The sequence below is a fragment of the Conger conger genome, chromosome 3 (assembly GCF_963514075.1).
Source record: "Conger conger chromosome 3, fConCon1.1, whole genome shotgun sequence".
Lineage (NCBI taxonomy): Eukaryota > Metazoa > Chordata > Actinopteri > Anguilliformes > Congridae > Conger > Conger conger.
Genome location: NC_083762.1, coordinates 17,127,031 through 17,154,777, shown reverse-complemented (window position 1 = coordinate 17,154,777; position 27,747 = coordinate 17,127,031). Strand labels below are relative to the sequence as shown.

Here is a 27,747-nt window from a genome sequence, read left to right as displayed (position 1 = left end):
CAAGGCAGAAATGCACGCATTCCTAGAATGCCGCCATTAATTTTGTGAGAGTGTATATATTTTCAATTACGTGTTTAAGGGTTACATCATTTCCATGAAATGCATTGTTACTAATCTCCACCCATAAAAATGAAAAACAAACCTCTTGACACAACTAGATGCGCACGTTCGTTCTGGAAATATTAATGACTGACTTTCAAAACGACCAATAGGCGGCGAAGGAATGGAATCTGGATACGTAGCTGTAGAAATGACGTGGGCCCGTATCGGACGTGCGATTGGATGTTTTTTGGCGAGACATTTAAAATGATCTCTCTCCGTTGTTAAATGGTAACTTTACAGGAAGGGCAGAGAAGATTCCTTCAAAGGTGAGTCTGGAAAATGTTTTGCCCCGAAACATTAATTCTAAATGCATTTGGAACGTGAACTAGTTTTAAAGGCTTGAAAGTTGAGTAAACAAAAAGTATAATGTTAAACTCGGTAATGATCATCGCTACACATTTTCTACTTCGACAGCTAGCTTATTGAACTTCACTGCCGCTGCTTGTTACAGTTTAACTAGCCTATCCTCTGTTGCAATGTTCGAATCCTCCCCGGTATTCGTGGGAAACATTGGTAAATAAATTGATAATTTGAGATGACAAATGGGTAATTCCAGGAAACGACTAATCCGTTTGTCTCTCTCTTGATACCTTTACGGCTCTGTAATAATGTTATCAGTAGCATATATTAGCTAGCCAGCTAGTTGCTGTTGGTATCAGGGTGTGCTTGTCCGATTACTGGGAAGTCGTGCAGATGTGTGGCAGTCGCTACAATAGGAATACCGTCTTTGCACTTCGATCGTGCCGTGTTAGGAAAACAATCCAATGAGGTTGCATGTAAGGGATGTAATTAATAACCATTCATCCTTGAATTCGCATCATCCGAAAAGTTCTGGTTATCAAAAGTTATCAACCAGGGTGAGGGGGTATAGTGAAGAAATTCTTCCTCACAATAGAAGCGTGCATGTTTAAGTTGCCTTCAAATCCAGCCTGACATCTTTTTCGGTCTGCAGCTATGGCCGACCCCCTACCTGCATGTCCGGGCGTGTTCCCAAGGGGAGCCCACTCTCCCGACCCCTTGTTGTCCCCTATGTCCAAACTGGCTCACTGCTTCACGGGTCTCAGTGCGATCCAGACCGGGTAAGTACATCACCATCCATACCCCCACTGTAATGGTTATAACAAAAAATTTTGTTGGGGACATTTTAATGCCCATTTCTTGATAGTCCACAATACTACATCTGTAGTACCCTGTTTACTTATGAATTATTAAAAAACAGCATAAGTATACCTTAATTTCAAATGAGAACAGAAGTCATCACAAAAGTGAGGTTTTATTTATTTTTTAAACAGATGTATGGACAAATTGGGAGGGATTAACAATATAAAACCATCAACAAACAATCAATCAATTATAAAAAACAAAAATCCAAAGAAAACATCAATAAAATTCATAGCAACAATAGATTCCACAGATTTAGTAGTCAATAGAAAACCATTGAACATGAAAATAACATGTATAAGTAATCAACAATTTGGCTATATTGTTATATACATTCATATAGTTAGTTGCATGAATGATCACCATTTTTGATCTACAAAATAATTCTGTCTGGCTTTTTGATTTCTGGCTGTTCATATCTTGTAATGAGAAAGACAAGGGTGCATGGAGAGAGTCTGAGTGTGTGGCACCATTCCCTTGCTCCAGTGTTTAGGATAAGAATGTAAAATGTCTTCTACTCTGTCTCTCCCTCAGTGACACCCCCCGCCGTTGCCTGGACCTGTCTAACCTCAGCACAGGAAGTGCTGATGTTGCCGTCGCACCGGATTCCCCTTGCAGTGCACCTCTCTCGGGTAATCACAATGCTCTATTCATAACAATTCGTATTCATAACTGCCAGCTAAACGCTAACCATCTCCTAAGAATTTGCCATTTTTTAGGCCTGTATTTGTTTGTTTTGTTTTAAATGGCATAAATTGTAGTGCTCTTCCTGTGGTTCTGTTGTGCTTTCATTTTTGCTTTTGCTTGGTGTGTTTTATTGACTGACTTCCTGTGATTGACCTGTGACTCTTCTGTAGACCGTCACCCATCTCCCCAGCATGACTCGCCTGCACCCAGGTAACATTCTCTCCTACACACAGCACTCACTACAATACGTTTTACACTCTCCCATATAGAGCACTTCATGTAAACATCCCAGGTGCCTCCCAGTTAATTAGAAATCGGCCTTTAAAAAAATCTAAATGAAGATAAACAAGCCTGTGAGATTGGACAGTTGTAGCTGCTCCTCTGATACAGTTTGGAATTGTATTCCTATGCTGTACAGTTAATTAGACTGAGCAGGGGGTAATCTCCCCTGGACCAATGTGGGGTTAAGGGCCTTGCTCAAGGGTCCAACAGCTGATATTATCGTGGTACAGAACGGCTGCTTTAAAAAGATGGAGGGGTTTCCACTTTCCTCTTCCTCATCTCCTCTTTCCCTGACTCAATTCATTATTTGGAACCTGAGGAAGTTGTGGACAAAGACCTAATATGCTTCCCTGTTCCATGGGTCTTGTTCCATTGGGGTCTTGGACCTGTTTTTGCAAACCTTAAGCACAACTTGCTGTGAAGTTGCAGATGCTTTGTCTCGCATAAAAAATGACTTGTTTGATATGCAGAGACATTTGCACAAGAGAATAGCTTCCTTTGTATTCTTCCTGTCTGTTTTGTCAACTTATACCGGAGGATATGTGCTAATTGTCATGTCCCACAACCCCAGAAGTGACCCAAACATCTCCTACCAGAAAATTACTCAAGAATTAACCCGACAGCATTCTGGTTAGAAGCACCTTTTTTATTACCACAGAATTGTGCTGCCATTAAAAAAATTTAGCATATCTCATTTTAAATCTAAGTGTTGCAGCTTTTAATTAAAAGTTTTTCCTCCTCGAGGATTTTCTTGCCGAAATACAATCAAACCTACACAAACAAAGAAATAGTTGAATTACTTGTGTAATAAATCTATGACTAAAGAATAAACTTCAAATGTGGTGGCGTATGAATAAAAAAATGATAAATGAGGATAAATGGTAATTCCGTAGCGCTGACCAGATGATTATGCAGCCGAGCCATAGAAAGGGGAATAATTAGGCCGACTCACAGTTTGACTTCTGTACAATTTACCTTATCACCACAGAGCTTTGATGAGCATAATTAACTCTGTGAAAACACGACACCGTTTAGCTTTTCGCTAACCCAGTCCAGGACCTCTGACATTCTGGGGGCTTACATGATTCCCCCCTGGCTCAGATCTGCATCTGTCTGTGATGTTTCTTCATTTTGAGTTCTTTTTCGCAGCCGAGTGAGTTTATGTAATTTTTATTTTGCTTGCTTGTTTCAGGAATAGCCGAATGAAGCGGTTGAAGTCTTTTCTGGTAAGGTGACATTCTGAGGCAATATTTCATGTCACGGTCCGTGGAATGCACCAAGGGTTCGAAAATATATCTGTCTGTCTCTGTCTGGACCCAGCCTAGGTTGTTGTGCAGCAGTCCGAAGCCGAACTCTGGCGGTGTCAGGCAGGAGGACCCTCACTACGCGAACAAGGAGAACGTGAGTGTGGGGAGCGCTAGTTCACCTGCGTAAACGTGATCCAGTTCACAGAGAGTGTGTGAGTTGTTTGCCCTTATTTATACAGCTATTCTTATGGTGCCAAAGGTGTGCAGACACAAAACATCCAGGCGTGCAATCTGCCTTCAAAAAATAACGGAAGGTTATAGTTTACAATAAGTTTGCTTTCATAACCTTTCATGGATATCTTGCATGATTACAATAAATTAGACCGGATACTACTGTAGTAAAGTAGTACCTTGGGCTTTTTTTGGGTTGTGCGCTTATTTTTTGTATTGTTGAGGGTGACAGCATTCTGTAGTCAGCTCAAATAATTCTGAAATTGATGCCTGTGGTGACATGTATGAACCAGAAACCAGAAATGGTTTAGTTCCTACCTTGACCAGTAGATGGAGATGGAGACTCTGCTTTTCTTGGGAATAATGTCACCTTTCATAGAAAGGGGGTGGGGTGGGCTCCTCTGTCTGCTGGTTATCGCACAGTAAGTGCTTTGAAAGAAATAAGATTCAACATTTGATGTGTTTTATGATATGCATTATTTGCTTGCATCAGACATCAAATTTGATGCAACACTCACTCCTGCACTCCTGTTTACTTTAACATGGTATAAATTGTGTAGAAATGCTAATATAGCTGCAATCATACCAACGTACAGCTTCACAGTTCACAAACACAGCCAATAGCGTGGTGCGTGGCTGGTGCATGACTGGTGCCTGGAAGTTTGGTGGTTCAAGCCCAAGTATAACCAAAATAAGATCAGCTGTTGGGCCCTTGAGCAAGGCCCTTAACTCCACATTGCTCCAGGGAGGATTGGCCCAATCAAGCCTAATCAAGTGAAAGCGTCCGCTGAATAACTGATGTGATGTTATTCAGGTGGCTTCCTGGTGCGGACGGCAGACCCAGGTGCAGTGCTTGCTGCAGGCCCCAGACCTGCAGACAGAGGGCAGCGGTGAGCTGTGTGCCCTGGGAAGCCCCATCGCCGCCATGCCCCTCTCCCCGACGGCGGACTTCCAGGCGGCTGATGATTCAGATGGCTTCATGGAGGTGCTGGAGGAGCAGGAAGTGGAGGTAACCATGGGTGACCACCAACCCCGAAAAGAGTTCAGAAAAAGCAGTCTGCTTTTAACTCTTCAGTAAGGGGGAAGCAGTGGATTGGTTTGCTAGTGCATATTTCTGATTTCTGATAATCCCTTTAAGGTGTGTGATCACAAATATGTATGTCAATAGAATGTCCTCAACTGAACATTATAATGATGATGTCACAATCAGTACTGGCAATTACAAACAGTGGAGTTCTAGAACACTGACCATTTGTCCGTTTGTCAGAATTCCACTGCTGTCCACATGTCCTCCAGCATGGCTCTGCTGCTCTCTGACCCCCTGATGAACCAGGAAGTGGATTTCTCTTCTGTGAGTGCCGCCAGGATACATACACACATACACACACATGTACACTCACACATGCGTACACGTGAATACACACACATGTACGCACACATGCAACCCCATGCACTCACATGCGCCAACATACACGCAAACATGCGCGCGCGCGCGCGCGCACACACACACACACACACACGCGTACATTCTCGCACGCACCCACCCAGGATATTTGCTCTCCTCATTATTCTGCTTGCCTCATTATTCTGCATGCTAGACATGCAGTGCAAGCGATCATTGTGTTGTGTGTATTACGCTGGATTGTGGGGGAGCAGATGTCCTTGGCTGATCTAGGAGCTCATAAGGCTTGCATCGGTGCCCCTCACACATTTCCTGGGCCAGTAAACCTGATTTTTAAACGTGTAAACGCGTTTGGTAAAGGCGTTTGGTTATTGTCACTGTGCAGCCCCACTTATATGCAGTCCTGTTCCTCAGATAGAGTCTAGCTCTCTACAATTCATCACACAACCCACACTGATACATTTTAATGACCTGATTCTGCCATGAGTATTCATAGTGAAACCGGGGCTGGTAAATATTGACAGTGTTATGAGTGCTTTGGGAGATAAGCTGGTTGTAATTCCCCTCCTCGCCACCAGGTCGCAGTGTGCCAGAGGGAGGGGCGCCGCCTGTTCCGCTCGCCCTCCATGCCCGAGCGCCTGGACCGGCCGCGTCTGAAGAGGGCCCTGCCCACCCCCACCGCCGACCCGCCAATCAAACGCCACAGAACCTTCCCCGCCATCACGGAGGAGGAAGGGACCTGGGACGGAGGAGAGAATGGAGTCGCGGACGGCAGGAAGAGGAGGGTGAGAAAGGGATCGGGCGGAGGAGAGGAGGAGGAGGAGGAGGAGGAGGAGGAGGAGGAGGAGGAGGAGGATGAGGAAGAGGAAGAAAAGGGATTGGGCCGAGGAGAGGTGGAGGAGGAGGAAAAAGGGATCGGCCGGAGGAGAGGAGGAGGAGGAGGAAAAAGGGATCGGGTGGAGGAGTGGAGGAGGAGGAGGAGGAGGAGGGATCGGGCAGAGGAGAAGGAGGAGGAGGAGGAGGCGGAGAAAGGGATCGGGCGGAGGGGAGGAGAGGAGGGGCAGAGGGGAGGTGGTTAGAGGCTGGGTGGCTATGGGAGAGGATTGAGAGCAGAAAAAAGAAAGAACAAGGGATGGTGAGTGTAAGAGGGTGAAGAAACTAAGGGAGAGGAATCTTGTGATGGGTAGCACACAGGCGTTAATGGATAAATTGTGCTGAACTTTGTTGAACCGTCGCTGGCTCAATTGTCATGACAACCTTATTATAGAACGTTCCTATAATTATCATTCCAATTATTGTTGTAATTATGTTTAGTGAAGTGTCATCAACATAGCTTCCATGTCTTGAGCCCGCAATGACTCCACATCAGCGATGCGCTCTGAGTTTATACTGTTTATGAGCGACAGTTTTCAAAATCAAAGTTGAGTGATCATGGAATGTTGGTGACAATGTAGCGATATCCATCGTCAGATCATGCATTGCCGAACTAAAAACTGGCCTTAACAATCGCCACTGCTAACTGCAAGCAATGGAGTTCTCAAACACTGACTTTTGGGAAGATGTTCTCAAAAACCTACTCTTTAAAGGATTTGTGTGTGTGTGTGTGTGTGTGTGTGTGTGTGTGTGTGTGTGTGTGTGTGTGTGTGTGTGTGTGTGTGTGTGTGTGTGTGTGTGTGTGTGTGTGTGTGTGTGTGTGTGTGTGTGTGTGTGTGTGTGTGTGTGTGACCTGTCTCCTCCCAGCACCTGCTGAAGAAGACGCTCTCTCTCTGTGAGATGACCCAGCATGCGGGTGGGGATGTGAACGCAGAGCTCATTGGAGACTTCAGCAAGGTGAGCCAGGGGAGTAGAGCTGGAGTAGAGCTGGAGTAGAGCTGGAGTAGAGCTGGAGTAGAGCTGGAGTAGAGCTGGAGTACAGCACGAGGAGACATCCAGAAAACTCTATGGATCCTTGAATGATGTTTACTTCGTAAGGCTAGGTAGTAGGTACTAGTTTTCAGTTTATGTATATTTTTATATTGTGAGAAGGATCTGTGTAATAAGGTAAGGTTTCAGCCTCTACCTTTTTTGGTCATTTAATTATTATCTTGATTTGTTGATTCATTGTGTTTTTACTGTCATTTTCAAGGTACATTTGTATATTTATTTTGTTACCATTGTTTTAAGGACTGGAATGAATGAATGAATGAAATAAAGATTTTTGGCCTGTCTTAAATTAATGTGTGATTGTGCATATACCATAACCCCAGATGTGAATACTACAGTAACCTCATAAATACAGTGTAACCTCACACTGTATGTGCTGGTCAGTAGCATGTGTAAGTGGTGTGTAGTCTGTGTGTAAAGTGTGCGTTGATTTGCTCCAGGTGTACGCTCTGCCCACTGTAATGGGAAGACATGAGGATCTGAAGTACATCAGTGCAGACACGGTGAGCAGTGATTACTACAGCGAGTCTCATCAAATAACTACTGCCTGTCTCAGACCACCGATCTCATTATGAGCTGCTGTTTTAACTAAAACGCCTCTCTCTCTGTCTGTTTCTCTCTCCCTTTCTCCCCCTCCTCTCTGTTCTCTCCCTCTGTCCCCCCTTCTCTCTCTCTCTCTCTCTCGCTGCCTGTTTCTTTCCTGCTCTTTCTTTCTTTCTTTCTTTTCTCTCTCCCTCCTTCTGCCCCCCCTCTGTCTTTCTCTCTCTCTCTCTCTCTCTCTCTCTCTCTCTCTCTCTCTCTCTCTCTCTCTCTCTCTCTCTCTCTCTCTCTCTCTCTCTCTCTCTCTCTCTCTCAGATGTGTGCTCTGCTGGGTGGGGAGTTCAGCAGTCTGGTGGAGTCGTTTGTAGTGGTGGACTGTCGCTACCCCTATGAGTTTCAGGGCGGGCACATCCAGGTGAGGGGCTCAGCGGGGCCGGGACGGGGCTTGGTGAGGGTTTTAGGGTTTTGGGGTTTACCCCAAAGGTAGGAGGTGTGACCTGCGTGTGTCCACAGGGGGCGCTGAACCTGCCCAACACGGACGAGGCTGTCGCCCACCTCCTGAGCCAGAAGCTGCAGGCCCGTTGCCCCGAGAAACGGCTGGTCCTGGTGCTGCACTGCGAGTTCTCCTCCGAGAGAGCACCCAGAACGTGAGGACACACACACACACATACATACACATACATACACACACACACACACACACACACACACACACACACATACATGCGCATCCACGCACACTCACACGCACGCATCCACACTCATTCACACACGCACACACACACACACACGCGCGCATCCACATTCATACACACACACACACCACGCATACACACACACATACACACACACACACACATATACACACACATATACACACATACACACACACACACACACATATACACACACATATATATATATATACATACACACACACACACACATACGCACACACACACACGCAGACACACACACACACACAAACACACTCATTCACACACGCAGACACACACACACATGCACGCATCCACTCATTCACACACACAGACACACACACAGCACGCACGCACACACACACACACACACACTCACAGACACACAGACACACACACTATATCACTGTGTTGTGCTCTGTGCTGTAGGTGCAGACTGCTCCGTAGACAGGACCGCAGTGTGAACGAGTATCCTGCTCTGCATTACCCAGAGGTGTATGTGCTCAAGGGGGGATACAGGGACTTCTACCACCTTTACAAGGTAAGAGCGCTAATGCTAACACCTGTATACAGGGACTTCTACCACCTCTATAGGGTAAGCACAGTTCTGGTTGTTTTGGATTCACATCCTTTTCTACACTTTACCGAGCTTGTCTGGTGTTTTGGAACTCATGAAATACTCTCAAAAAGTGCAAAACCCGGCGTCAGGTCCTCTTGGTTGACTCGATTGCACCAGATCAATGGAGTGATCACGATCAACAGAAAAGTGTTTGAATTCAAAATGATAATGTGTCAGACCCAGGTCCGGGTAAGAGCGCTCCTGCTACCTAATGCTAAGTCCTGTGGATGTGCCGGGAAGACATCACAGACATTGGCTCTTCTCTCTCCTCACTGTCCTATGACCATGATCTGAATCCTGCTGAGAGTTTGGACCAGGCCTCTCTCTTCCTCTCTCACTCTCTCCTTCCCTACAACTTAATTTAATCTCCAGTTCTGAAATTGCTTAATTGGCAGGAAATACTTGATACAGTGAATATTGCCGAAGCAATTGGTAGTACAAAACTTACAGTACGGCAACATAATAATAATAATAAATAATAATAATAATAATAATAATAATAGTAATTTGAAGAAGAATAAAACATAATGAGTAAATTGATTGAATAATAATAGTGATGACTGATATCAGGCAGGCTGATGTGTGTTTTGCTTCACTTGGGCTGCTGGTCCTTGTCACAGGAGCAGCATTAAAATGATTTTATACTGAATATGACATTTTTCTTGCATTTCAGTGTTTTTCACAATAAAGGAGAAAGCACACACGTCTCTACCTGTTCTATCTTCCTGTGGCCACACACACACACACACACACACACACACACACACACACACACGCTTGTTTTTGTAGCTGTTTTTTTTCCATGTCTTCTCTTTTCAGTAGCAACGGTGAGGTCAGTGAGCCTGTAGTTTGTCAGGGTCCGTCCCTCTTTCCCTCTTTTCCTCCTGTTCCTACCTTCCCCCTTTCCCTCCCTCGCCGTCTCCATCCTGCTCCCCGCCTCCTCTCAGTTCGGTTAAACGTGCTTTAAAGCCACAAGATGCATTTGGAAGAAGACATCGCCGAAGCACTCCATACATTCGCGCAGATTAAGATAGGAGACGCACACGGATTGCGGCAACGATCAGTACAGTAATCAGTAACAGTGCAGCCACAACCTGACTGTAATAAAAATGTTCCCAAAGCACCATAACTGTAACTTTTGGTTATTATATCTTGGAAAGTCGCCCGGTGGCTCTCGGGTGCAGGGTGATAAAAGCGTTGCTTGACACCACGTTCTTTCTGCGCTCCCCCCCCCAATCCATAGCCAGGGGTCCAGTTATGAGCGCTGATTTATGATTGGCCGTTCCCAACTAGAGAAAGAGGGGAAGTCGCCCCCACCAAAAAATGTACTCCAAATACCCAGCAGTGTGTTATGTATTCAGGATCCGATGACATTCATAATAACTATTTATATTGTTCAAATTTGGGATTTATGTTGGGGAAAAATTAACTACATTGTTCCACTTGTCAGTTATTTCTATATATTTTCTTTCTGCTTCATTTCTGTTGGCGGTTGTGTGTGAAGCACACATGACATGACTGTGCGTGCGTGCACATGTGTGTGTGCACATGTGTGAGTGTTGTGTGAAAACATTCTGGTCCACAATGGGACAAATGTCTGACCTGGTTTCTTGGGTTTATTAACCCTTGTATTGTACTGAATATTTTGACTTATTCTGTATTATGACTTGTATTATGACTTAGGCGGTCCTGGGTTCGAATCCCCGTCGGCCGGGGCCTCTCTGTGCGGAGTTTGCATGTTCTCCCCGTGTCTGCGTGGGTTTCCTCCGGGTACTCCGGTTTCCTCCCACAGTCCAAAGACATGCACGTTAGGCTGATTGGAGAGTCTAAATTGCCCGTAGGTATGAGTGTGTGAGTGAATGGTGTGTGTGCCCTGCGATAGACTGGCGACCTGTCCAGGGTGTATTCCTGCCTTTCGCCCAATGTATGCTGGGATAGGCTCCAGCCCCCCTGCGACCCTGATCAGGATAAGCGGGTTCAGATGATGGATGGATGGATTATGACTTATTAAGTATTTTCTGAGGTTGTGCTCTTTAAGAATTTGAATCAAATTGGATGTCCTCTTAACACTTTCCTTTGTGCGTTATTTCGATATTCTTATTGGCTTATTGGCTTGCAGGATGTTTGCTGTACAAAATGAATGCATACTAACATACAGCTTGACTTCAGTTCCCAGTTCTTTAGAGTCTTCCCCATATCTTCACTCTTTATTCTACACTAGGCTGTAGATGAAAGTATTTTAGGCCAAACTTGAAGGAGATTTTTATTGCGTAGTCGGCTCTACAGGCCTTCCTGTTGTAACGTGTTGACGAGCTGCTGATAGATTAGAGCAGAGTCTACTCTCCGAAGGTCTGGGCTCTCTCAGGAAGTCATTAATCTTTGTCTTTTTATATAAGAAGAAGTGCCAGGGCCCGGTTCTGGCAGCTGTGCGAGGTGGTCCGGACGGTGCTGCAGCCCGGGGCACAGGAGGAACCGACCCAAATGACCCGCGCAAGGAGCAATTTCACTCGCGTGTCATGTAGAGTAGAGACGGGAACGAAGGTGTAATCAGAATTTTCCTCGCGCTTATTTTGATTTCTCTCTCTATCCCCCTCCCTCTCTTCGTACATTTCTCTCTGTCTCTTTTTTATCCTCTCTTCCTCCCTCCATCTCTTGCTCTCTTCCCTCTCCCTCACTGTCTCTCACTCGCTCTCTTGTTGCTCTCACTCCATCTCCCTCTTTATACCTCTCTTTTGCTTTCTTTTCCCCTCCTTCCCTCTGTCAATCTCTATTCCCCTCTTTATACCTCTCTGTCTTTTACTTCCTCCTCTATCTGCTCTGTCCCTCCATCTCTCCCTCTCCCTTCCCTCTCTCTCCCTCTCTCCCTCTCTCCCTCTCTCCCTCTCTCCTTCTCCCTCTCCCCCCTCACTCTCCCTCTCTCTCTCTCTCTCTCTCCTCTCCCCCTCTCCCTCCCTCTCCCTCCCCCCCCCTCTCTCTCTCTCTCTCTCTCTCTCTCTCTCTCTCTCCCTCTCTCCCTCCCTCTCTCTCTCTCCCTCTCTCTCCCCCTCTCTCTCTCTCTCTCTCTCTCTCTCTCTCTCCCTCTCCCTCCCTCTCTCTCCCTCCCTCTCCCTCTCTCCCAGTCTCAGTGCGAGCCCCAGGCGTACTGCCCCATGCATCATGAGGACCACCGGGAGGAGCTGCTCCGGTTCCGCACCAGCAGCCGAGCCTCGGCCGAGGACCGCCGCCGCCGGGAGCACGTCAGCCGCATCATCAAGCTCTGAGCCAATCACAGGACAGCGCGCGACCGTCAGCGAACACCGCGTCACGTCCGCCCGCCGGAGGCGGGGTCTGTCAGCCTCCAACCGACACTTGAAACGGGACCTCTGGGGATGACATCACTCGGACGGAAGTGAGGTCATCGCTGAAGGGGAAGTGACTTGCGGGGGAACGAGCAGGACCGCCCCCCTTTTTTTAGGCCGTAAATCATCGATCGACGCCAATCAGAGCAAAAAACTTGACCCAAAACCACTGCCTCTTCGTGCCTTCGTCTTGTTGCCGTTTTGTTTTTAATTTCGTTTTTAAGGACCGTGCGGATTTCCGGAACCGCTGCGCCGCCGTGACGACCGTGCCCTGCGGACGGCAGACCATAATATGCGGCGTTCCGGCGCTCCGCGGCGGCGTTCCGGCGCTCCTGACCCTGGCGGGAGCGGGAGTCTGGGCTGTAATCCTCCGTGCGCCTGCCTTTGTGACAGGAACGCTCGCTGTGGCGGGGTGGAGGCTCATGAATGCTAATGCCACGCAGCACACAAACCCTACACAATGGCAGCCCGGGCGGAATATCAGGGCCGGATGTCCCATTGGGAAAAGGACTGGAGATCCGCATATTCTTTTTTTATCGGTTTTAAGACTTTAGAATGAGAGAGAGCGAGTGACACACAGAGAATAGAGAAACAGTTTTATCTTGAATTTGATTGAAATGTTTTATGCCTTTTTCAGCGTTTTCACTTAACTGCTAAATTTCTGTTAATGCTTTAATGGTTTTATTAATGATTCATTTTTTCATTAAAATTGTTCTAGATGGACTCTGTTTGTTTGAAGCAGTGTGAGTCACACAGACTGGCTTAAATGAGAAAGGTGTGTGTGTGTGTGGGGGCGCTGTAAATAGTCTGGATAAAAGCGCTATACACTGTAAATGCAAAGCATGTTACAATTGATGCCTCTCGTTCACACGCACACACTCGCACACCAACGGCGATTGGCTGCCGTGCCCAGGCACCGACCAGCTCATCAGGAGCATTTGGGGGTTAGGTGTCTTGCTCAGGGACACTGACACACCCAGGGCGGGGATCGAACCGGCAACCCTCCGACTGCCAGACGGCCGCGCTCGCCTCCCGAGCTCCTGTCGCTCCGCCGTCTCCATTGATGAACGCACGCACGCACGCACGCCACCAATCTGCTCGGCAGCCATTTTGCGGCAGAACCGCACGCCAGCTACGGCGGAGAGGGAGAGAACCGTGTTCTCTCTGAGGTCCGGTGTAGATGGAGGGCAGAAGGGATGGAGGGATGGAAAGAGAGAGAGAGAGAGGCCCTGACTGGAGGGGTGGAGTGGATGTTTGGCACCTGGCGACAGAGCGGTGGGCTCTGATGTGCGCTCTGTGTTGCTCGAGGCGGGGGGAGGGCTTTTCGAGTTTTTCCGAGCGATGCGTCGACTGACAAGCGCTTAGCTGTTAATTAACTCGCTGATTGTCGCCGCCGAACAAACAACCCGCGAGAGGGAGGGCTGCGTCTCCGCGGCGACGCCCGCCGGCTTCCCGCCCGCCGCTGTTTCCATGGCAACAGCCCACGCACCGTCCCCCCCGTCCGTCCGTCCGTTAACGTGCGGATGCACAAACACACAGGCCCCGAATGAGAGGGAAAGGGCCCACGTCCTCGCGCTTTCTCTCGCCTCGCCCCGTACCGCACGCACCTGACGGGGGGCGACGGCGGTCTGCGGTCTGCCTGCGCGTGAAAAGGCCGCCTAATCGGGCGAGACCTCCCGCGCTCTGCGGGTGTGAACGGCCCATCAGCCGGCGTGGTGGTCTGCGTTGTTCTCCCAGAAATCCCCTCTCTCTCTCCTCACTGTCCGTTCCCCTACGCCAACGGTCCTGCTTTCCGAGCGCTCTGAACTGGAAATGGCCCACAATGCAGCGCTCCCGCCCCCTCCTCCAGCACTCTTGTTTTTTTGTTTTTTTTTCCTCCTCATGTTGTTCCCTCTCTTCCTGCACAGCTGCAGGTGTGAAGGCCCCGCAGCTGGAATCTCCCCTCCCACACACACACACACACACACACACACACACACACACACACACACACACACACACACACAGGCACTGACAGCTGGCTACACACGGACAAAGTGCATTTCTCTTCATCGCTCCCTCAGACTCTCTCTCTCTCTCTCTCTCTCCCAGAGTGTGTGTGTGTGAGTGCATGCACGTGCGTATTCCCTCTCTCGTTCCCTCCCTTCCCTTTCTGCCTGGCTCCATCCCTCGCTCTCCGGGGTGAACTCTGGCACAGCTCGGTCACACCCCGGCGAGAGAGAGCCTGAGAGGGGGGTCGTGGGAGGGGTTTTCGGCTGCGAGCCACCCCATCTTTAAAGAGCTTCGCCGTGCTACGGAAAATTAATTCCACGTGCCTCCGTTGATGTAAATAGGTTTCTTTTCCCCCGGTTGCAATATAAAATGAGGATCTTTTTGACTTCCAGAAGAGACGCATGGTATTAATGGGAGGTCTGTGTGCATGCAGAATATGGAGAATTATCGTCTGCCGTTCCCTTCTCTTTCATCCACAACAAAGCCAGCCGTTCTTTCTTTCCCTCTGTTCTCGTTTCGTTCTTCTTTCATCACGCTCTCGTAGTCCTGTGATATTTATGTGACTGAACTTTTCTTGGCGAGTCAGGTTCACCCAACAAATTCATTTCAAAGTGCTTTCTCTCACAATGCGTCTTCTCCCCAACACCCCCGCTCTGTCCCTTCCTCTCTCTCTCTCTCTCTCTCTCTCTCTCCCACTGCCCCCTCTTCTCCCTCCCCTTTCTCTCTCTACCCTCTTTACCTCTCCCACTCGCTTGCTCTCTCTATCCTCCTTCCCTCTTTCTCTCTCCCTCTGTCCCCCTCCCTACCTCTCCCACGCATTCTCCCACCCTCCTTCTTTGTCTCTCAACCCTCTCATTTCCTTTCTCCCTTCCTCTCTACCCTCTCATTCTCTTTACACTCATATTCTCTCTATCCCTCCCTTCTCTCTCTCCCTCTCTTGCCCCCTCTCTCTCTCTACACTCTTATTCTATCTCTCCCTTCTCTCTCAACCGCCTTCTCTCTTTCCCTCTCCCACTTTCTTTACGCTCTCTATCCCTCCCTCCCTTCCCTCCCTCCCTCTCTCTCTGTCTCCTCCACTCTCTGCCCATGGAGCAGGTCTTCAGTGTAGAATAGCTGGCAGATTCCACAGAGCACCGCGGGAACGGCGGTTCCTGGAGGGGCTGTGAGGAGAGGGTCGGAACTGCGGCCTGCCCCAGTGGGGGACACGGAGAGAGAGGGCCTCCTCTCCTCTCTGTCACAGACTTCACCGCCATTTCAAAACCCACCACAGGGGCTGGGCCTTACCTGCATTCACCGGCCACTGCCAAGGAACGCTGGCATTGGTAGGACTGGTCTCTGGAGAGAGGGAAAGAGAGAGGGAGAGAGCGGGGGAGCAAGAGACAGACGATGAGACCGAGAGAGACAGTGATACAGACATGCCGAGACAGAGAGACGGTGAAATAAATGGTCGACATTTGGAAGAGGATCATTCCCTGCTTGTAAGATCCTCTGCTCAGCATTCAGCTAATGTCCTGTTATATTAAGATAACTATTATAGCCTGCACTCCACACAAGCCCTTGGTTCGGCATTGCTGAATGCAGGATAAACAAAGCGATTATTCCTGGACTGGAAATTTTAAGTAATGTCACCGCCGATATTATGTTGTAACTTGCCGCCAACCTTAGTTGCTCTGAATATTTTTTTTGTCTGTGCAATCTGGAGTGGTCACGGTGTTATGTGTATCTAGCGCTATTCTAAGGGAAGGGAAACCAGCCAATGAAATGATTCTGGGTACAAGGCCATGGTCAAGTGTCGCAGAGAGGGAAAACATGCTATGGCTAACTGCTAACAATGCAACATCATGGTTCCAGTCTGTGCGATTCTGTTTGGAAAGTACTTCATAAAGCAACAAAGTTTGTGTCTGTTAACACCACACACAGAGGCTACAGGTGTAAATGGCTGTAAAAATCTGAAAGAGAGGTGATGGATAGTTGCACGCTGAAGTTGAACCCTACTGTCAAATATCATGTGCTATATTTATTAAGTGCTATTGTTTCACTAAAGCCTCCCGGTAAAAAAAAAAACCAAAAAAAAAACCCAAAACAAAACAAACAAAATATTTGAACTCGGATGGATTAAAAAGAAAAACATTCGACAGATTCCAAAGCGAATACTTTTCGCGTCGGCCAGACACGCAAAAAATGTCCTGAATGAACACTCCCATTTTAGCGCAGGGAAGATTATCAGAGGTTTCTGATGGGATTAACGGGGAGAAGTGTGGGCAACAGCTGCGAGAAAAAACGTCAGGGCCACGCTGAGTTTTTTCCGTGGACGGTGGACTAGGACTACAGCAGTTACTTGAGTGGCCGTTTCACTGTGCGTCGTGTCATCTACTATTTGTTGGGTATAGAAAGTTCGTGACTGCACCGGGAAGGCCGTCAACACTCAAGAATGCTGGAGTGATGTCGGCAGGAAGCGATATCGATTCGCAATGAATTGCCTATATTAATCTCGCATCGTTGGTTCACTTCTCATACACTCCCCAAAGCCCGACGTCATCTCCCGTTTCGCCATTCCCTCCGATGTCTCAACCAGCAGGTGAATCATTGACGCTGGCGATACTCGCATTCATTAACTGACATGTATTGATACAAATAAGCACCGCACGTCTACCCCCACTCGATATGGTTTTTATTACATATCCAACTGGCAAGTGACATCACATACTGTAAGTTACAAATGCAATTTAAAGTCTTAAAAAAAACTTTATTAATGCCCCCCTTTTGGCCCATTTGTCAGCTGTACTGTGACAGCAGTTCGTAGCCCTGGGGGAGAACAGCTGTGCGTTTGCCCACTCTTACCCCAGCCTGGGGAGGGACGCATCCGTACCCCACGCCCACCCGGGGGCGTCTCGGCGACCTGCAATCTGTTCGCTGTCAGAACGCATGTTTACTTCTCATAAACGCACTGCGCTCGATCCTTCGAAAAAACTACACTTTCCGTCAAAAGTTTTGCCGATGCAAGGCGCATGTTTCAGCTGATCCACACCTACTCAGTAGTAGACAGGCAGTTTAGGTTAGTGTGCTCCGGGCGGTGTCCTTGACCAAGTCACTGGCCTCAGAACTGGAGTTGGTCCCCGGGCGCCGCACTGGCCGCCCACTGCTCCTGAGTAATTAGGATGGGTCAAATGCAGAGGACACATTTTGTTGACGAATTACGAATAAATATATAATGAATAAATAAAAAATAAAACGAGCCCCACGTAAAGATACGTTAAAAAGCTTGTCAAGTGCCATAGTGTTTTTTGATTGTCAAAATGATGATGGCTTGCTCTGGTTATGCCGTTTCCTTCAAACCGTCACGTCATTACAAATTCAAATGTGCGCCTTTTGCACGTGCAGGCTCGTCGAATAGGGTTAGCTTACAGAACAAACGAGCGAATGATTTGAATGGCCGGTCTTTTCTTGTAGCATCTCATCAGATGTTGGAAATGAATGTCCACACTCACCTCAATAACATTACATTAGCAGGCATTTATGCAATGACTCAAGACGCAGGAGAACAACATTAGTGCATAAGAGTCATGAGTAATGGCGGCAGCTCGGGCTAACAGCATTCCCAGGCCTGAGTGCACATGTTGCTAATGCACTAATGCTAATGAACTATGCTTAGCAAGTACAAAACCAATTAAAATGTTTCTCGGACGGTTCCAACGCCTTTAATGGGAAATTTAAATGGGTTACTTTACCTGTATGATGCCATTTGATTGTGCTTCCAAGCCCTATGGGCTAAAAGACTATTGCTATTGTCAGTATTTTAAAAACGTTTCCCAGATTTGTATCACTCCCCTGGTCCATGAGAGAGTGGAATGCTTTGGGGCCTCCCACACTGTGAATAGCTGAAAAGAGCACCTATTTCAGGATCTTTTTAGGGTACACCTGTGCTAAGTAAGACCCGGAACAGCTCTTTTTACTTCAGTCCATGTTCTACACTTGGGAGGGTTCCAAGTTTTACTGGCAATTATCCAGCTAACTCTGTAATCCTGCTTTGTGGAACAGGCCCCTGGTCGTTTTTTGCCCTCATTCCTTTGAAAATGAATGAAGAGAGTGGAGAGAAGCCAGAGTTGTGTCTGAGGTGGGTGAGAACTCGACAGCGTAAATCGGGGTTTTTGATTTATTTCATGTAGATACCACACGTACATGTCCGCTTTAATTGCAAAGCTATCTCACAAAGTTTCCGAGCTGTGTCAAACCTAAAGTTATACTTCTCCCCAAATAATGTTCTTTTTTTTGTCTATTTTTAAAATGTCCTCAACTCAACTCAAACATTTGTAATTTAATCAGAGTAGTTGGGTTTGAAATATGACAGAATTATCCTTATAGATTTGGCGGCCACACCCCTAAATGTTCACCAGGCCTCAAAATCAATATTGTCATATTTTCCCCTTGGTAATTTAGTAATGCCCGACAGTACAATTCACAAAGATTCACACTGATTGTACATGCTTTGCTTGTAATGGACCATCTGGAATGCTTACCAATAGCAGGCCTACATGCTGTATCCCACATTGTGTTCTGGCCATATCCCCAAAGATTGGCCACACCTTTCCATACTGACTGCAGTTTTCTAAGTCTAAGTCTGTGTTCTAGAACTCCAGAGTCGTACTTCTATTACCAGCAGTGATTGTTACATCAGCATTAGAATGTCAATTTTTGAGCATTCTAACCACTGTCACATGTGTAATCTTACACCTTAATCACATAGGAATTTGGTGACATGCCTGTATATATAGTATGGTGGACATGCCCAATGACATTAACCTTAATGCATTTTACCCAACGTCTGTAAACTCTGTGGGTTCCACGACTCGTGTTATCTTTAAACTGAAAATTACATACTTTTTATTTATTGTACATATTTATTTGTATTTGTAGCACTGTGCTTATGATGAATCGGTAACAATTTTTAAATCTAAGCAATGGAGATTGTGTGGATCATCTGCTGCTGCTCATATGACCTTGAACTTTTGTTAAGTGGTTCAAAGTTTTTGGGGATACTTCACATCAAACATGCCTGGTCATGGCCATGTAGTGAGGTCAAGGCGTGGCGGCCATGTTGTGTGTGGCGATTAAACATTAATGCTATGTGAGGGTTAATAATAATAATACTATTATTTGAGGGTTGCTTGTAGATACTCAAAACATTATTACTTAATGTGTGATGTGTTTCAGTCTCTGAGTCAGACTTGCTTTCTGTAGCTGGAAGTTTTGAAGGTTGTTTTTTTTTTTAACAGGCTCAGGAGCCTTCGAGGCTGCCTGCAGCCTTTAGTTATAATTGGAGCTTGAAGTTCATTTAGAATTTTCTGGTATTTTTTATAGCATATAGCATCTTGAAAAGCCCGAAAGTTAGTTGGATAAATCATATCCACTCAGTGAGTCGGGGTAGCAGGGATGATTTATAAATCTGTGTTTTTCCCAAACAAATATGTCCTCCTCGGTTTGTTTTTCTCACCGTAACACCCCTCCGTATGTGTTCCTCAAAAGTCGATTCAAGTGTGTTATATTTTTCTGTGAGGGAGCGCTGCTGTGGTTGTGGTTGTGTTTGTGTGTGTGCGTGTGCATATGTGTGCCTGTGTGTGTGCGTGTGTGTACGTGTGTGTGTGTGCATGTGTATGTGTGCCTGTGTGTGTGCGTGTGTCTGTCTGTGTGTGTGCATATGCGTGCCTGTGTTTGTGTGTGTGTGTACATGTGTCTGCATGTGTGCCTGGCTCTGGGCTCTGTAATGTTGGCGGTACTCGACAGGGCAGGCCTAATTGGGGCAGTTGATAAAATGTGTCGGCGGCTCTTTGTGGTGATATGGCGACCGCGGCTCCTCCGCGGCTGTGATTGGCCGAGCCGGCGGTAAATATTGGCCCTGGATCTGTGTTTGCTCAACACAGCCGCTGTGCTGTGAGAGGCCTCCTGTTTCCCTGCACTCGAGTCGTGTGTGTGTGTGTAATTGTGTGTGCATGTATGTGTGTGTGTGTGTATGTGTGTGTCCGTGTGTGTGTGCATGTATGTGTGTGTGCGTGTGTGTATGTGTGTGTGTGCGTGCATGTATGTGCGTGTATGTGCATGTATGTGTGTGCATGTGTGTGTATGCGTGCATGTATGTGCATGTGTGTGTGTGCATGTCTGTGTGTGTATGCGTTTGTGTGTGCATGTATGTGCGTGTATGTGTGTGCATGTGTGTGTCTGCGTGCATGTATGTGCATGTGCATGTGTGTGTGTGTGTGTGCATGTCTGTGTGTGTATGCGTTTGTGTGTGCATGTATGTGCGTGTGTGTGCATGTGCGTGTGTGTGTGCGTGCATGCGTGTGTGTGCATGTCTGTGTGTGTATGCATGTGTGTGCGCATGTGCATGTGTGTGTGTGCATGTATGTGCATGTGTGAGTGTGTGTGTGCATGTGTGTTTGATATGGCAGCTAAATTACCTGGAGTTAAACAGAATACAGAAATATCCTTCTTGAAATCACTGTCTATCTCCCAGACCTGTTCCACATGCATAAAGAGGCCTAGTTTATGGGATCAAGACAGGAATACACCACAGTTTCCCCGGCTGGTCCTTGCAAAGGGTTTTTTCAAATTGTATTATAATTTTTATTTTTGTTGTTATTAATGCCTGATTAATATAATGCCTTTGCAGGTACCAAAGACAGTTTACAAATCAATCAAATCCAGCTACAGATTCAGCAGGGAGAGCACACACGGCATCAACATTCATCTATTAAACATGAAACACCAGAATCTCACTCAAAACGTAATAAGCATAAAAATATTAACTTCTTGAGCACTTTTAAAGTCATGGCTACAAAGTGCCTGGAAATAGCACAAAAATAAAACAACATGCATGATAATACACAAACAAGACTGAGCATTGGAATCCAGGGTCAATAAATAAATAAATAATGAGTACTCAAATATATTTTCAAAAGATATAGCAAACGAGAGCATAGATGAAGTAGAATAACCACTAAAGTGGCAAGAAGAGAGTTTAGTTTTAAAAGCAGAAAATCAGTCGGATGCACAAACCAAAGTATAAGCGACAGTTACTTAGCTGATGCTTTTATCCGAAGCAACTTACTGTTGATTAGGCTAAGCAGGGGACAATCCCCTCGAGCAAGGCCCTTAACCCCACATTAAGGGCCTTGCTCGACCGTCCAACGGCTGTGCACATCTTATTGTGGCTACACCTTGGCTTGAACCACCAACCTTTCCGGATCTCAGTCTTGCACCTGGCCACTGGGCTACATACTGCCCCATAGGTCACGTAAACAGTAAAGATAAAGCACAGTGCTGAAATCAAGTTGAACCAGCATATACCAGTTTTATAGGGTTAGTCTGTCCTGGGCGAAAAAAGCGCTGGAAGGGAGTGAATCAGCTTATACACTTTGGAGAGGAGTGTTCCTAAGTGTGCTGCAGGTGGAGTTTCTCCTTCAGGATAGGATCACTAGAGGATGTCTGCATCCACACACTGGGATGTCAGGGTCGGACCTGTACGTTGGCAACAGGAAGGCAGTGTGGCCTACAGAGAGAGAGAGGACGGGAGAGAGTAAAGTGTGTCTGATCCGGTGTGGACCGAGGACTTGTGCACACAGCACGGCTTGCTGGGAGTCCCCGCAGATACACACTGCAGTGGCAGAGGCTTCTGGAGATGAATTCATTCTCTGGGGGGATCCGAAAATACAAAATGATAAACATGGCCTTAAATCTGTGATGTTTCTGAAGGCTGAATATTTGCCCGTATGCTGTCAAGTGTGTTGCAATATATTTTCCAGCCTTATTGTAGGCTATTATATTGTGTCTACTCTATTTGTATTTTCATATATTTCACTATATTCCACTTCTGCAAGTGAGCTGAATCCAGAGATGCCGTATCCCTGAATTTATTCTCGCGGTCATGGGTTTCCATGAGATGGTATCAGACCGTGCCAGTATCCAGTCTCCGTAGATAAGTCTAACATTACATTAAGGGTTATCATTCTGCCCACCTCCATTAAAATTCCCGGACAGTCGGAGCGGAGGAGAGAGCCGGCGTGCTTGGGTCTTCCAAAGATTAGATTACAGAAGTCATCTCACAGAAGTCTCTAACAAAGCTAACATTTCAGCAGCGCCGTATCTCACCGAGTGTCGACAATGGGAAAATCTGTGTTTGTTTTTTTATTGGACGGGGACTGTAGAGAAAACCGTAATAGAAGAAAACCAGCGGGACGGAGCGCAGGAGACGGCGAAGGAAGCGGCCGCGATAAGCGTGGCGGCTCGGTAAACACGGAGAGCCAGAAGTCGGCGGATTTGTCTGTAAACGCGGCCTCTGTGTGCTGAACAATTAAGCCCCGGGTTTCAGTTTGTCGATGTCTCATTCCGTGCCAGGAAATATTTACCTGACAATGTGCGACTTTGCTCCTGACTGTAATTTATTGATGTAAAAACGGGACTAAAAATGTACCGCGAATGTGATTTGATGACAATGAGCAGCAAAACAGCATGAGAGCTATCTTTCATCATGCACAGTTTCTTTGTCATTAACTTCAGTGGCAGCTAATTTTGTTTTGAAAGGAGTGGAATTAATTGCTCGGGGTAATGGACAAGCGCAGGTGTTTGATGCGCTTAAATTAAACAGAGTCCTGAGTTTACACATGACATCATTCATTAGTGTGTATCAGTGTCTGTGCATCTTACTGATCTACATTTTTACTGATCTACATCACGGCAGCCGCAGTTTTCTCTGCATAAACAAAGTCACTGGTGGGAGAGAGGTACCTAGCAGCCCCTGCAACCCCATGTGAACTGGAGCTGTTTTGGGGTGTGAGTGTGTGTGTGTGTGTGTGTGTGTTTGAGTGTGTACATGTGAGTGTATGCGTGTGTCTATGTGTGCCTACATGCATGTTTGTATGTGTGTTGGTGTGTGCGTGTGCGTGTGTGTGCGTGTGCGCACGTCTGCGTGTATGCATGCTTGTGTGTGTGTCTACATGTGTATGTGTGTGTGCGTTTGTATGTAATAGAACGCATTTTCCTGTGCTGCATGTATGTATGTATGACATATGGGACAGCTGCTGTCCTGTGGGGCATAGTTCCAATCTGCACAGTTATTTACTGAGTGCATATGTGCATTAAAATGTTACTATGATTATTATGATTATTATGATTATTGGGGTCCCAAGTCCAGCAGGTGAAGGATCCATATTGTCTTTGTTCTGGTTGTTCTGTTCCTCCATTTTGGGAAAAGGGCAAACAATATGGCACCCGTTGATCAACTGCTATAAGCAATACCACATTAAAAAAAAACTGACAAAACTTTGTACATTCACGTGGCTCCAAAACCCATAGCCTCCAACGTATTGGTTTTTCTGATTTAAAAATAAACCATAAAAATAAACCATAAAAACACACATAAAAATCCATCTTCTCCTAGACAGTGAGACCAATTTGCACAAAATTCGGTGTAAGTCATGGACAGGTATAAAATGTAAAAGTTATATAAAGAATGGCGCTATGTGGGGGAAATCGGGGCCACAGTACTACGGCAAAGAAATGATCTTTGGACATGGTATTATCTATGAAAACAAGGTAAATCATAGGGTGCTCCTCTTATTTACAAAAACTACCCATAGTTTTTAGTGCACATACTGTATTTATTCTTATCGGGACAGTTTGCTTGTGCTTGGACCCAGTAATTTATACTCGCAGTTCTTCTTCCTCTCCTTACTGTTGTTGTTGTCATTGTTGTTTATAATTGTAATAATATATTTAAGTAATAAATCTAATAACGGCCTACCTTACCTCCTGTAAGGATGTGTGAGCATAGTCTTGGTTTATCTTTGTTGCTCTAATGAATACATTTGTTATTTACCTGACGCTATTATCCAAAGTGACTTACAATTGATTAGACTAAGCAGGGACAACCCTCCAGTAGTAATATGCAGTTAATGCTGTGCGGTTAACAGTTGTATGGATCTTATTGTGGCTACACCGGTGCTTGAACCACCAACCTACTGGGTCCCAGTGATGTACCTTGGTTGTGTAACTTGGTTGTGCTGTGCTGTGAAACTTGGTTGTTCTGTGCTGTGTAACTTGGTTGCACTGTGCTGTGTGTTCTGTGCTGTGTAACTCAGTTGTGCTGCGCTGTGTAACTTGGTAGTTCTGTGCTGCGTTAGTTCGACAGAAGCTCCTCCGACTCCCTCATTCTGATAGGAGGGGAGATGTTGTGTTTGTACTCCAGGCTGATAGCTGCTGTTATCTCTGCAAAAACATGGTCTCTGATGGGAGTGCTACCAAGGACCCCTGCAGCCACATGCTAACTGGAGCTCTATCGGAGTGAGGTGTGTGTGTGTGTGTAAACCTCTGAAGTGCTTGTGTGTATGTACGTGCATACATGCATGCCTGTGCATACGTGTGTGTGTGTGCAGGCATGTGTGTGCAGTCCATAAGTGTTCGGTGAATTTCTGTTCTTTTGATTCTGTACTCCAGCACGTTGGATTTAAAATGGAACAATGAATATGAGGTTAAAGTACAGACCGTTGCATTTAGAGAGTATTTCCATTCTTATTGGATGATCCCTTTTTACACATAGTCCCCCCATTTTAGGGGACCAAAAGTAATCGGACAATTGATTTCTCAGCTGTCTCTGATTAGTTGAGTGTATTCAATTGCTACCTTAGTACAGGTAAAAGAAAGCTTTCCATACCTAGTCTTGATTCTAGGCTTTTGTATGCCTTTGGAGTCTGTTATTGCTATATCTCAACATGAGAACCGTGGTTATGACAATGCCTGTCCAAATACTTACGGACTGCGCTGTATATCTGTGCATGCGTACATGTGAGTGTATACATATGCATGCGCGTGCGTGTGAGAGCATTTGTGTGCTTACATGTGTGTGTATTATGTGTGTGCATTTGTGTGCATGCATGTGTGTGTATATATATATATATATATGCATGTTTGTGTGTATATGTGGGAAGGTGAATGTGTGTGTGTGCATACTGTGCATTTGTATGCATGTTTACAGGTGTATGTGGGAAGGTGTATGTGTGTGTGTGTGCATACTGTGCATTTGTGTGCATGCATGTGTGTGTATTATGTGTGTGCATTTGGCTCCGTGTGTACGTGGGGCGGTGAATTGATGTGTGCGTGTGCGTGTGTGTCTGCGCATACGTGCGTGTGCATGTGTGTGTGTTTGTCTGCAGGTGAACCGTGTTGCTTTCATCGCAGTGCTGTGACTTACACTAATAGCTCTGTTTGTTTTGCCGGTGCGCCACTGCTCCACTGGTTTAGATCATTTCGTATTTGCGCTGTTTCAAGTGGAACTAACAAGCAAACAAGCGTACATGGGAAAGAGGCACTGAGAGTGAGTGTGTGCTTGTGTGTGTGTACCTCCGTCTGTGCATGTACTGTATGTTTGTGTGTGTGTGTGTGTGTGTGTGAGAGACGGAGAGAGAGGACGGCAGGAAAAAGGAAAACAATGACATTGACCGTGTGTATTTTGTTGTATTTTCGTATTTTGTGTGAGTGTATGCACACATGCATGTTTATAGTATGTGTTTCCTCCAACAATTGGCCTCTGGAATTTTGCATCTTAGTTGTTCGTAATTAACTAAATTAGCAGTGAACTCAGCCTGCTAGAGAGTGGTGAGTCAGGAAACACGAGTAAAGATCTTTGTGTCAGTGTTAGGGATTGTGGTGAAAGACAGAGAGCGTGTGTGTGAGTGTGTTGGGGGTGTGGAGACACAGAGGATCATGGGACCTCCCACGTTAGGACGTATAACGTGACCCTCAGGGCCGCACAGGGGCTAAAGCAGCAGATTGGGCAATTAGTCAAGTGCTGTGCTAAAAGGCTACGCTGATGTGATCATAAACCAATCCAGCAAGGATTCCGGCCAGCAGAGAGAGGGGTGAAGAGGAGGAGACAAAAGAGCAGAGAGAGTAAGAACGAGAAGAATGAGAGCGAGAGAGAGACTTATTTTTACTTTTGATGTGCCTTTATTGAAACATGAAAACTTTCCACAGTTTCCTAACAACATGTCACAATCTCATATTTACAAACCCAAAACCCCACCACTACTCACACTGCACCCCCAAAATAAGATGCAAAAAAGAAAACCAAAAGAGAGAGACAGCAAGAGAAGAGAGAAAGAGAGAGGTGAGAGTGACAGAGACAGAAAGGGGGAAAGAGAAGGGGGAGTGAGTGTGTGCCTGTGAGTTCGCAAAGGCTAGTGAGTCAGGCAGTAGGAAGTGTGAGACAAAAGGATGACAGAGAGAGAAGGAGAGAGAGACACTTTTATGGGCAGATGGTGGAGTCCGAGGACCTCTGGCCTCTTAGCCCTCACCAGATGGATACATGCAAGGAAATAACTAACAGAACGGAGGTCAGCAGTCGAGTTGCTTACAACTGCACTTCACTAATTAGCCCTAACGACAACAGCAACGGTCCTGTGCGCAGTAAACTTGCGTCTGTCGCGTGCCGTGTGGGGTGTAAATTAATCTAACGGAGTGACTGTGACGCTTCAAAATAATGTCGTTTAAAAAAAAAAGAAAAAAAAAAAGGGGGGGGGGGGTGCTCCAGGGTGCTGTATCTATCTGACTCACTCTGTTCTAATACATTGCGCCCCCCACTACCCACAGTGATGACTGTGCCTGAGAGTCCCATTGGGGAGGCTTTTTGTTTTTTTCCCCCGATCTCATCGCCAAATCGCTGCTGGTCTGGCTGAACAGAGTCTGCTAGTGGAACACGGAGCACGGAGCTACAGTGATAGAACGGCCTGCCGTCATGACTGGGCGTTTGAAGTGAAACGAACAAAACACTTTTTTATTGCTTTTCAGATGTTCATTACACCGCAACATGCTAATCAAACCAAAGGATAAGCATGTCCCTTTTCCATATTTTAAAATAGCAAAATAATACAATTTTGTTTTAATGGTGAAGAATGACATTTCTAAACACGCGAACTTGTGGTCTGGGACTACGTATTACGGCAGTGCAAGTTTACTTGCAATTTGCTGTCGACTATAAACGCACAAGTATCAGTTAACATGCAAGTAGGCCTAACTGTGCTACGCATGTAGCTAAGCAACATAAAAGTAGTCAAAAGACCGATACCAAATAACCAAACAAGAATTGTGATACTTTCAGGATTAGAAAAATCATGTTTTTTCCCCACTTGACACAGTTATTTAATACAGAGTATAGCTAGGTTATAGAAAGTGCAAAGGAAGGAAACTGTCCAAATGAATCTTCTGTGGGTAACAAAATGTGTAATCAAATGCGTAGGATTCATATTGCATAAGGATAGAAACTGTTCAAACTGCTTTTCATTTTGCCTGACGATTTTAGTGGTGTAATGAGTGTTTAGTTCATTTAGGAAGACGTTAAAGTGTGGCTTTTCCGGAGTTTCGTTTTCTAAATAAAGCATTTACCCAATAACCATTTAATTAGAGGCCTAAATGGGAGATGTACGTTTAAACGAACGTATTTTCTCAACTGAGGATAGGCTTA

The 27,747-nt window shown here is 46.1% G+C and overlaps 1 protein-coding gene across 1 annotated transcript; it reads left to right on the top strand.

Annotated features, from left to right (window-relative positions):
• Nucleotides 1–284: 284 nt before the first annotated feature.
• Nucleotides 285–12,971, top strand: LOC133124860 (M-phase inducer phosphatase 1-B-like). The gene is made up of 15 exons (XM_061236399.1): nt 285–368; nt 1,055–1,181; nt 1,798–1,895; nt 2,121–2,160; nt 3,425–3,458; nt 3,553–3,633; nt 4,525–4,719; nt 4,978–5,061; nt 5,691–5,897; nt 6,853–6,942; nt 7,476–7,538; nt 7,892–7,990; nt 8,089–8,222; nt 8,721–8,832; nt 12,030–12,971. The coding sequence occupies exons 2-15, from the start codon at nt 1,057–1,059 to the stop codon at nt 12,168–12,170; spliced, it is 1,503 nt and encodes a 500-aa protein (XP_061092383.1). The 5' UTR covers nt 285–368; nt 1,055–1,056; the 3' UTR covers nt 12,171–12,971.
• The last annotated feature ends 14,776 nt before the right edge of the window (nt 12,972–27,747 follow it).

Excerpts from the sequence above, each read along its gene's own strand:
- LOC133124860 (XM_061236399.1), top strand. The coding sequence starts at position 1,057 with ATGGCCGACCCCCTACCTGCATGTCCGGGCGTGTTCCCAAGGGGAGCC. Across the intron at positions 7,991-8,088 it reads TTCAGGGCGGGCACATCCAG|GGGGCGCTGAACCTGCCCAA; the intron begins GTGAGGGGCTCA and ends GTGTGTCCACAG. Across the intron at positions 8,833-12,029 it reads ACTTCTACCACCTTTACAAG|TCTCAGTGCGAGCCCCAGGC; the intron begins GTAAGAGCGCTA and ends CCTCTCTCCCAG.